Below are 11,529 nucleotides of genomic sequence, written 5' to 3'. Positions count from 1 at the left end.
CAGGCCTTGAATATACTTGTACAATAGTTGTACTACTATAATATACTACAAAAACGTGCTTCTAAATAGCTTAGATTTAAAGCAACTCAGGAAGGTGAGTAAATTATTTCTCTGAGTTGTCTGAAATTAAGCCACTGAAGGCTCTAGTGGTTCCGATGACAATGCTTTTCTCTTTCTTTTTACCCTAAATGGTGATATGAAGCATTAATGGCGTAGACACGCCAATCTAAATTTTATGGTGGATGATATGTAATGTTAATACCGAGTCCATTTTGTTGGAAGAGAGTCCTGACACATTAGTAGATTTCGTTCTTGTTTGGGTGGTATTAAGTTGATGGAAAAAGATTTTTTTTAGTTTATTTGATAAATTTTTAGTAATAAAAATAAAAGTAATAAAAAAATAAAAAATATCTTTTCTAAAAATTATTATTTATATATTTTTTTAGAAAAAGTATTTTTTTTAAACATTTATAATATACTAAATAAACAAAAGTATTTTTATATTGTTATTTTTAAACATAATTAATAAATAAAAAATTTTTTTTATATGAGATATTTATCTAAAATTAATTTTACTTTTTTATAAAAAAAGATAATTCAAAAAGTATTTTTTTTAAAAGTTCATTCAAACAAGTTCTCATCTAACATTTAAAAATTGATAACTAGAATCAAATGATAGATTCACAGGTAAATTTAATGGTAGCAGTGACCTGAAATGGCATTGAAGGACATTGAAGGGACACAGAAATTACACACTTATACAGCCTTGCAAAATCCGATTCTGCTTATCCGAATGAAGTGAAGCAATTGTGTTTGCCCATCTGCATTCTAATTTGGTTTTCCTTCTAGGCTGCTAGAAGACTCCGTCTTGCCTGTGCTCCGCTGAGGAAACCTTCTCTGTTGTAACTCTTTCCACGTTTTATTTGAAGTTATTTTCTCAATAAAATCTTGTTTCTTAATATGTTATTTAAATAATTTCTGACATGTGCTTGACTTATGGAAATCTCATACTGAAGCTCATTCACCAGTTAACTAATTTTATTGTGATGACATTGAAATATGATTATGAGATATTTTAGACTTCGAAGGTGTCTGCACTTCCTTGCTTCGAGATGTTTAGTAATGAAATAGTGATATAACCGAGCTGCATATTTGTCTTTTAGATTTGCATGGCATCTAATCAGTGTTGAAAATTTTTTGTTTCTTCAATCCCAAAACCATTCATATTAAATTATTAAAAAATATAGTCGAGAGCACAGAAATGTTCTTGAATTTGTGAATATAATTGTGAGCGTTTGGTTTTTTTAATTTTCCTCAACCAAAGCATTTCTGTATTTAGATAGGATGAATTGCAAATCATAATTGTGAGCGTTTGGTTTTTTTAATTTTCCTCAACCAAAGCATTTCTGTATTCAGATAGGATGAATTGCAAATCCTTAGCTGAGAAAAGAACTATGGAAAGGGCATAAATGTTGTTCATACCTTGGCCCAAAAAATATAGCCAGACCCAAATGAATAGAAGCTCACTCAAGAGATCCAACTACTACACCTATCCGACCTCACAGAGGTCGGGCGCGACAACAGCAGTTCAACTCTACTTATTTGAATAAGTAACTAACTCCAAAGATATCTCCCAAAAGAAATAGAAGCTCACTCAAGAGATCCAACTACTACACCTATCCGACCTCACAGAGGTCGGGCGCGACGACGGCTGTTCAACTCTACTTATTTGAATAAGTAACTAACTCCAAAGATATCTCCCAAAAGCAACCTCGTGTTAGGTAATCCTCGAAATATTGGCGTTGTTATTAGGAACCTCGAAGTCTACACCCAATCATGGCGGACAATCAGTTCGTAGATGGTCACACGGCGTCTGAGTCGGAACCAGAACCTCATAACGATGACCGAGCACTCATGATACCTCCAAGTTATGATAGATCGAGTGGATCTAACGGGGAGGAAACATCGGAAAACTGACCCTCTTACTAGGAGAATCAATTCCGAAATACATCCATAAGAGAATGAAGATCCCCCGCATCTAACCGAGATCATAGCACTTGTCCACTATCACCATGGCCGGTTGGAGAAACTCGAATGGGAGATCGAGCAACAGAGAGAAGCTGAAAGAGATTTGCGAAAAGAGGTACACTGGCGAATAGAGATAGAAGAAAAGCTCTCGAAATTAGAGGCCAACCTTTGAGCTCGGGGTAACCGTGTGGATCGGGAGGAAAACCGTTTTGGAGGAGAAGATCCATTCATAGAAGAGATCATACGAGGTAGGGTCTCCAAAAATTTTAAATGCCCCAACATGGAGCTCTATAACGGAACGACCGACCTAAGACACCACGTCAGTAATTTCAAAAGTCGGATGTACCTGGCTGATGCGTCCGATGCGATCTGTTGCAAGGCTTTCCTAACGACATTAACCAAAGCAGTGATAAAGTGGTTTGATAGCTTACCCCCTAGGTCAGTAACCTGTTTTAACTATCTGGCAAGGAAGTTCCTCACCAAATTCTCAATTCAATAGGACAAAGTCAAGCATGCTCCAAGTCTCTTAGGGGTTAAACAAGAAGTCAGAGAAACTCTCCGAACTTATATGGAAAGATTCAACAAAACTTGCTTGGAGATTCAAAATTTACCCACAGAAGCAGTGATAATAGGTTTGGTTAACGGCCTCAGAGAATGGCCGTTTTCTCAATCTATATCCAAGCGACATCCAACTTCATTATACAAAGTACAAGAACGGGCGGAAAATACATCAACATGGAGGAGAATTTCCGATTCAGAAAGACAATTCCAAAGTAAAACCTTCCTTATCAAGCTCGGGATAAAGATAAAGAAGCAAATAAAAAGGATGAATACAACTCGGACAAAGAAGATACCATAATTACACCCGACTCTGAGTTTCTTTTGTTGATATCTATAGAGAGATTTGCCACACTGAAAAACTCCAACCTCCTCATTCCATCAAGAATAAGAAAGCTGGAAGTCATGCCATTCTAGATTTTATGGTCAATGATATGTAATGTTACTACCGAGCCCATTTCGTTGGAAGATAGTCGTGACACATTAGTAGATTTCGTGCTTGTTTTGGTATTATTAAGTTGATAAAAAAAAGATTTTTTTTTAAGTTTGTTTGGTAAATTTTTAGTAATTAAAATAAAAATAATAAAAAAATAAAAAATATCTTTTTCAAAAATTACAATTTATATTTTTTTTCTTAAAAAATATATTTTATATAATTAATAAACAAAAAGTATTTTTATATTCTTATATCCATTCATATTTAACAAATAAAAATTTTTTTTAGACAAGATATCTCTATAAAATTAATTTTATTTTTATAAAAAGAAGATAATTCAAAAAATAATATTTTTTTAAAACTTTATTCAAGCAAGCCCTTCATATAATCTTTAAAGGAGCTTTCTTCGGTGGGAAAAGTATCTTCTGGTCCTTGATGGACCAAGTAATAAATGAAATTAATAAAAAATATAGGGGTTGGTTCACAAATAATAAAAAATTCACAAATAAACTTTCATCAACATATGTGGCAAATTTAAATGTGAAATTAAATTGGATTGGGGTGACGGCGAAGTCTGGGTTGGACATCTAAGTAGCAGACGGCACTACACGACAGAGCTGAGGGAGTGGTAGAACGCCGCCGAAGTAGAGGCGTAGATTGGGCCCTGGCCGAGTTCAGGTACACCAGACGGGAGGCAATGGACGAAATGGGGCAACCGTCGATGCAGGCACTGCAGTGGAGAAGTCAGAGGAGCAGCTCCGCAATGAGATCGATGAGCTTCTCCGCTAACAGCGCGAGGTCACTAATTACTCTCTCGCCAATTACCACACCACTCTACTTCCACTCTCTCCAATTCATTCATCGATTCTGTTTTTTTTTGTTCAATTTTCTCAGATTAGGGAGCGACTTCATGATCCTCGAGGCCTTCGAAGGGGCCCCTTCTCAGTTCCTTGCCGACAACCCTTTTCCTCCCCAATGCCAAAACTAATCTGATGGTGGCAAGCTTGACAACATGGGTCCCTTCTTTGTCAATGGACTTCCTTTTGGAGCCATGGACGCAATAAAAGCTACATACGGAGCTACTATACAAATTAAAGATCTTCCAAGGGATGGGCTTAACCTAACATTGAAAATAAATCTGTCAAAGCTTCCTGCAAATCAAGGTACAAACTGGTTCTGTATATCCTGCCATCATAACCTTTCTAACTGCTATTTTTTTAGCATGGTATTATAGTTATCATGGTTTCAAAATTTCAATATTTTTAATTGACGTGCCCCTTTCCATGAGAAGTTCTTCCTAAATTGTTAGTTGCTGTATTTTCTATGCATTAAAATGGTTGAGATGAATTGCATTTCCATTATTATGGGGAGTTGTTGCCTTTCTATTTTAGTTTCAGGAATCAATATCTACATTTCTTATTTATATTAGATATTAGATAGGATTTGTAAAATATCTTATACTAAGTGATATAATAAGAGGCATTCATGTGCGTTCACCTAATAGCTTAAGTTTTTGGGATGGTCACTACATGATATCAAAGCCTTGATTTGTCAGGAAATTAGTTTATGGTCTGTTAACTCATGTACTTCATGCTTTATTGAATTTCATGTATTTACTTTATTATACTAAATATAAACCCTTTCAAATGTCAACCAAATTACATTTTTAATCATTCTATGCTTCGAATCTATTCTGCATTGAATTGCAATTCTTGTGGATGGGGAAAAAGCATTTCTAGATTCAATTATTTGGTTGTTGATGTTGGTCTTTTATAATTGGTGGTGTTTCCGATTATGTGCAGATCAAAGGCAATCCTTTTTGGTGAAAATTGCATCAGTAAGGGAGGTTGTCCTTGGTGCACCATTGAGAGTAATTTTAAAATATCTTGCTTCAAGAACTGTTGCTCCAGACATTGATCCGCTTGTCACCCTTGTGCATCGGCCAAGGGAGTTATTTTTTCTTGTTCCAAAGGTAACAGCGTATTATAAGCATGGTTAACTTCTTTTTTAGCCTAACTGCCTAAGTATTCTTCACTATCAATCTTGAAAATTTATCAGTGGTAAATTATCTTCACAAATTCTTGCATTAAAATACTCCCAGGTTCATCACAATTTATCAGCCATGGTTCTTCACAGTTTATCAGCCATAAGCCTCAAGAATTACCAAAAGAAATTAGAGTGATTTTGGACATAAAAGGTCATCTCTTGAAAGTAAATTATGACCAGCAAAGAAAAAAAATAAGAGGGAACAAAAAGAGCAAAGCTGCTGAAGCAATCAACGCATATTTGTTATATATGAGTCCTTATATATATTAGTCCTGTGTGTGTGTGTGTGTGTGTGTGTGTGTGTGTGTGTGTGTGTGTGTGTGTGTGTGTGTGTGAATTTGCTATGACTAATTGAAAGTTTTATCTTACTAAAATTGCTATGACTTCTCTCTATTTATTCCGTAAACATTCTAATTTTTTTGTTAACTGATAACGGTACAATCCTAATTGTAATGTTAACTGCTCAATTTGTTTTGTTTTGTTTTGGGTGAGTTCAGGGGTGTCTGGAGTGAAGGGTCGTTTGGTGAAGATGGAGATCAGGGCATCGACGTGCGTAGAAGAAAAAGAAGAAGTGGGTGCTTGAGAAACCGAACGAGTGGTGGAAGTTGAAAGTCGTAACCTTTTGGAGAATAAGAGATGACAAGGAGCACAGGAATTTTGTTTGAGGATTCGCACTGCCATTAGAGAGAGAAAGAGAGATATAGAGAGAAAGAGAGGGGGAGGGGGGTGTTACACCCTGTAAGAAAATGTTCGTAATATTAGTCCAATAGTTTAGAAGTTCCTTTTCCCTATGAATTTGTCTATTTTTAAGCTTCCTTGAGATTAAGATACTATAGCATGGCCTTTGTTCATGTCCTATAAGATCTTTATTCTAAATATTTGGGTTTTGCTCTTTTGGAACAATGATCACTGTAATACTTCAATTACCTTTATGCCATACCATTTTTGCTTTTCAATCTATTACTCTGCTCTATTAACATTGAAGTGAGTTATATATACTTACATTTCTAATATATTGAATTATTTGCTACTTCCACAATTGTCTATAACTTTGTATAAACATCATTTTCATTCATGCAGAGAAGTAGTAGTGCTGGGGGTACTGCAAATAGAGTTATGAATCACTCAATTTAAGGATTTCAATTTTGTAGAATAAAATTTTGTAATAACATCAAATTTCACAACCCTAATTACATTAAGCCTCTTGATTGTTTAACAAAATTACCAATTACACTTCTGTCAAAGGAGAAGAAATTTATACACCTGAATCAAACAACAAAGGAAAATCCAAAAAGGGATAGAAAGTCGCAAATTTACTTAAACAAAACATCTTGTATTTGCAGCTTATGTTATACAGTTGACTCAAGAATGTAAAAATCCGGCAAACCGAGAGGGAAACAGAATTTCGACTCGTCTCAACAAAATTGAGATTGATTCCAATAAAGCATCCACATAGTCTTTGAGTTTGACTTTGGTGATTGCACCTTCTCTTCTGCTTTCTGGAACTTCCTGTCCATTCTTGAAGTGGATCAATGTTGGTAGCTCATAAACTTTGTACTCTTCGATTAGCCTAGGGTTCGCATCATGATCAACCTTCACCACTGTTAATCTGTCTTCATATTCCTGCAATTTATGATACAAAACATTTCAGTTTGAGAGAAAATCCTTAAGAACATTCAGCAAGAAGTTCTGTTCATATGACAAGATGTGTTGCATTTCTTAAAATCATGTCCTTACTTTCATGGTTCATCAAGGTTATAAATCATCCCAAGCTTAAGTATGTGTTGCTAGCATGACAAATATCTCTCTATTAAAAAACTCACACTGTTTTTTTTTTTACTTTTGTTTCATTCAATGGAGACATGAAATAAGACAACACTCTAACCAACACTCTAAATTTTGTTATCAAAAGAAGAATTATTTATTGTTAATTATCGAATAAATTAATTAATATTATCAGATAGTAGAAAACGTCACGATAAATTCTTCCTGTCCATTGGAATTTGGAGGGGGAGAGAGACCTGAGCTAGGGGTTCCATAGTGGGAGAGATCAAACGGCAAGGACCGCACCAGTTAGTGACGAACTCAATGAGAACGGAATGGTTAGTCTTCAAAACAGTGTCATTAAATTCTGTCTCGTTGATCTCTGTGATGGAGGTGCCGCATATAACGGTGAATTGACGGAAATAGCGGAGCTTAGGACATGTAGTTCTTCTTTGGGAGGAATAAAAGGAAAGCCTTGTCGGAACTGAGCAGTGAAGCAAATGAGCAGCAGAATAAGAGGAGGCGGAGGAGGTAGATGCAAGTGTACGGAGTAGAAGCGTCGGAAGTAATAAACCGGGTCTTAACACTCAAATCGAACCAGACCAGCTGAACCCGTTTGCAATTTTATCAAGTTTTGGGTCAAATACATAATTTTCAATAAATACTGTACGGACGCCATCCTGGCCATTGAAATGGCATCTTTTCATCTGGTCCACCAAGGTCCGGAGAATACTTTCCCCACCAAAGACAAAGCCATCTTTAAAAGTTGTTGATAACATTGATTTAAAGAATCTAATGATAGATTGACAGGTAAATTTAATTGTAGTAATGACATGAAATAGTATTGAAGGACAACGAGGGGGACACACAGAAATTACACATTTACATAGCCTTGCAAAATCCAATTCTGCTTATCCGAGTGAAGTGAAGCAATTGTGGTTGCCCATCTGTTTTCTGATTTGGTTTTCCTTCAAGGCTGCTAGAAGATTCTGTCATGCGTGTTCCCCAATAAGGAAACCTTCGCAGTTCTAGCTCTTTCCATATTCTCATTGAAGTTATCTTCTCAGTAAAATCTTGTTCCTTAATATGTTATTTAAATAATTTCTGACATGTGCTTGACAATTGGAGATCTCATACTGAGGCTCATTCACCAGTTAACTAATTTTATTGTGATGAAAGTGCAACGTTATTATGGAGATATTTTAGATTCCGAAGGTTTTTAGATTTGCATGGCATCTAACCGGTGTTGAAAATTTTGTTTCCTCAATCCCAAAACCATCCAAATTAAATTATTAAGAAATATAGTTGAGAGCAGAGAAATGTACATGAATTTGTGAATATAATTGTGAGAGTTTGGTCTTTTTAATTTTTCTCAGGTAATGTCTTCTGTATCCTGATAGGCTAAATTGCAAATCCCTAGCTGAGAAAAGAGCTATGGAGGTGGCTTAAATGTTGTTCATACTCTGGCTCAAAAAATATAGCCAGACCCAAATGAATAGAAGTTCACTCAAGAGATCCAACTACTACACCTATCCAACCTCATAGAGGTCGGGCACGACGACGGCAATTCAGATATACTTGTTTGAATAAATAAATAACTCCTAAGATATCTCCCACTTATCTAGAAGGGAGATCTCAATAACTTACCTAAGAAAATGAAATAGTTATCCACCATTAAAGGAGGAACTATTCTAAAAGGTGGTTATCTTTTCTACTATGCATATGCTAACATCCTCAAGTATATTCAGAAGCCATTCTACTAAAAAAACTTGTATAAAATGAACCTTTGATAACTTTAGCATCGGAGTCCCTTGCAGGTACCACATCCCATCTCCTCATGAGAAACTCGGATGGCAGTACCTCAGCACCAACAGAAGTCAGAGGCTTCCCAAAAGGAGTCTGAATCTCACGTTTAAGCCCAAAAGCATCCTCGTTTTAGGTAACTCTCAGAATATTGGCGTTGTTGTCAGGAACCTAGAAGTCTACACCCATTCATGGTGGACAATTAGTTCGAAGACGGTCACAGGGCATCTGAGTCGGAACCAAAATCTCATAACGATGACTGAGCACTCATGATACTTACACGGCATGATAGATCAAGTGGACCTAACGGGGAGGAAACATCGAAAAACGGACCCTCTCACTAGGAGGATTAATTCTGAGATACATCCATTAGATGATGAAGGGCCCCCGCATCTAACCGAGATCATAGGACTTGTCTACTGGCACCATGGTTGGAGAAACTCGAACAGGAGATCGAGCAATAAAGAGAAGCTGAAAGAGATTTGCGAAAAGAGGTAGACTCACAAAGAGAGCTAGAAGAAAAGCTCTCGAAACTGGAGGCCGATCTTCGAAGTCGGGGCAATCGTGCGGATCGGGAGGAAAGCCCTTTTGGAGGACAAGATCCATTCATATAAGAGATCATGCGAGCTAGGGTCTCCAAAAAATTTAAAAGCCCCAACATGGACCTCTATAACGAAACGACCGACCTAAGACACCACCTCAGTAACTTCAAAAGTCGGATGTACCTGGTTGACTCATCTGATGCAACCTATTGCAAGGATTTCCTTATGACATTAACCAAAGCAGAGATGAAGTGGTTTGATAGCTTACTACCTAGGTCAGTAACTTGTTTTGACAATCTAGCAAGGAAGTTCCTCACCAGATTCTTAATTCAAAAGGAGAAAGTCAAGCATGTTCTAAGTCTCTTAGGGGTTAAGTAAGAAGTTGGAGAACTTTCTGAGGTTATATGGAAAGGTTCAACATAGCTTGCTTTGAGATTCAAAATTTACCTATAGAAGCAGTGATAATAGGTTTGGTTAACGGCCTCAGAGAAGGGCCATTTTCTCAATCTATATCCAAGTGACATCCAATCTCTATGTACGAAGTATAAGAATGGGCAGAAAAATACATCAACATGGAGGAGAATTCCCGATTTAGATAGACAATTTCAAAGTAAAACTTTCTTTATCTAGCTCGGGATAAAGATAAATAAGCAAAGAAAAAGGATGAATACAAATCGGACAAGCCCAAAAGATACCATAATTACACCCCGATCTGAGTTTCTGTTATCGATATCTATAAGGAGATTCGCCACAATGAAAAACTCCCAGCCCCTCTTCCTATCAAGAACAAGAAAGCTGGAAGTCAGATGGAATACTGTGAGTATCAAACTATATTGGCATTCTACCAATTATTGCTACGACTGATGCCAGGGCATCTTGACTAGTTTTACAAGACATTTTATTTAACTTAGAACTTAGTTTAGTGCATTTCTTAGGTAATAAGCAAGCATTTGTACTTAATATTCTTGCATGCATGCATGCATCAAAAGTGTGATGAATTTAAGAGAATATGAGAGCATATACTGCATGAAATAGTTAAGTTAATCAGGTGGTCTTTATGGCATTTTAAAAGAAGGTTTTGCATGATTATGAACTTCAAAATTTGATGCACCTTCGTTGGTTGGTGACAGGAAAAGCTGAGGCAGAAACATAGAGCTTTGGAGAAGCAAGAACTTAAGCTTACTCAAAGAGCAATCAGCACCCAAACTTGCTGGAGAGCGCCGGCTTCAACACTTAGTCCTCAGCAAGTGGCACTCTTCACTGGAGCTCTCCAACAAGCTTGCTGGAGAGCGTGATGAGCGGATAATTTATATGCTTTTTGACATTGTTTTTATATAGTTTTTAGTATATTTTATCCACTTTTTAGTATATTTTTATTAGTTTTTAAGCAAAATTCACATTTCTGGACTTTACTATGAGTTTGTGTATTTTTCTGTTATTTCAGGTATTTTCTGGCTGAAATTGAGGGACCTGAGTAAAAATCTGATTCAGAGGCTGACAAAGGACTGCTGCTGCTGATGGATTCTAACCTCCCTTCACTCGAAATAGATTTTTTGGAGCTACAGAAGTCCAAATGGCGCGCTCTTAATTACGTTGGAAAGTAGACATCCAGGGGTTTCCAGAAATATATAATAGTCCATACTTTGCCAGAGTTTAGATGACGCAAATTGGCGTTTAACACCAGCTTTCTGCCTTATTCTAGCGTTAAACGCCAGAAACAAGTTGCAAAGCAGAGTTAAATGCCAGAAACAAGTTACAAACTGGTGTTTAACTCCAAGGAAGACCTCTACACGTGAAAGCTTCAACACTCAGCCCAAGCACACACCAAGTGGGCTCCGGAAGTGGATTTCTGCATTATTTACTTATTTCTGTAACCCTAGTAACTGGTTTAGTATAAATAGAACTTTTTACTTTTATATTAGACATCTTTGGAAATATCGTTGGACGTTTAGTCCATAGACATTGGGGGCTGGCCATTCGGCCATGCCTGGACCTTCATCACTTATGTATTTTCAACGGTGGAGTTTCTACACACCATAGATGAAGGTGTGGAGCTCTGCTGTTCCTCAAGTATTAATGCAAAGTACTATTGTTCTTATATTCAATTCAAGCTTATTCTTATTCTAAGATATTCATTCGCACTTCAACCTGATGAATGTGATGATCCGTGACACTCATCACCATTCTCACTTATGAACGCGTGCCTGACAAACACTTCCGTTCTACTTGTGAAAGCTAGAGTGTGTATCTCTTGGATTCCTAGTCCACGACGCATGGTTGCCTCTCCTGACAATAGAGCCTTCCATTCCATAAGATCAGAGTCTTTGTGGTATAAGCTAGAATCAATTGGCA

At 36.7% G+C, this 11,529-nt stretch overlaps 1 protein-coding gene across 1 annotated transcript; it reads right to left on the bottom strand.

Moving 5' to 3' along the window:
- Window positions 1–6,274: 6,274 nt before the first annotated feature.
- LOC107465561 (thioredoxin X, chloroplastic-like) lies at window positions 6,275–7,882 on the bottom strand. Its single transcript, XM_021131897.2, has 3 exons — window positions 7,719–7,882; window positions 7,090–7,411; window positions 6,275–6,691 (listed from the first exon to the last, which is right to left on the bottom strand). The coding sequence occupies exons 1-3, from the start codon at window positions 7,880–7,882 to the stop codon at window positions 6,431–6,433; spliced, it is 747 nt and encodes a 248-aa protein (XP_020987556.1). The 3' UTR covers window positions 6,275–6,430.
- Window positions 7,883–11,529: the final 3,647 nt, after the last annotated feature.

The sequence above is a fragment of the Arachis duranensis genome, chromosome 9 (assembly GCF_000817695.3).
Source record: "Arachis duranensis cultivar V14167 chromosome 9, aradu.V14167.gnm2.J7QH, whole genome shotgun sequence".
Lineage (NCBI taxonomy): Eukaryota > Viridiplantae > Streptophyta > Magnoliopsida > Fabales > Fabaceae > Arachis > Arachis duranensis.
The sequence above is the reverse complement of the archived record's forward strand: the minus strand, read 5'-3'. Positions and strand labels throughout refer to the sequence as shown.

What these genes read in the sequence shown, in the direction of transcription:
- LOC107465561 (XM_021131897.2), bottom strand. Translation starts at nt 7,882, where the DNA reads ATGAGAATATGGAAAGAGCTAGAACTGCGAAGGTTTCCTTATTGGGGA. An exon ending in ATTGGATTTTGCAAGGCTAT is followed by an intron (nt 7,412 to 7,718) that starts GTAAATGTGTAA and finishes TTGAGTGTTAAG; the next exon opens with ACCCGGTTTATTACTTCCGA. An exon ending in CTATGGAACCCCTAGCTCAG is followed by an intron (nt 6,692 to 7,089) that starts GTCTCTCTCCCC and finishes CATAAATTGCAG; the next exon opens with GAATATGAAGACAGATTAAC.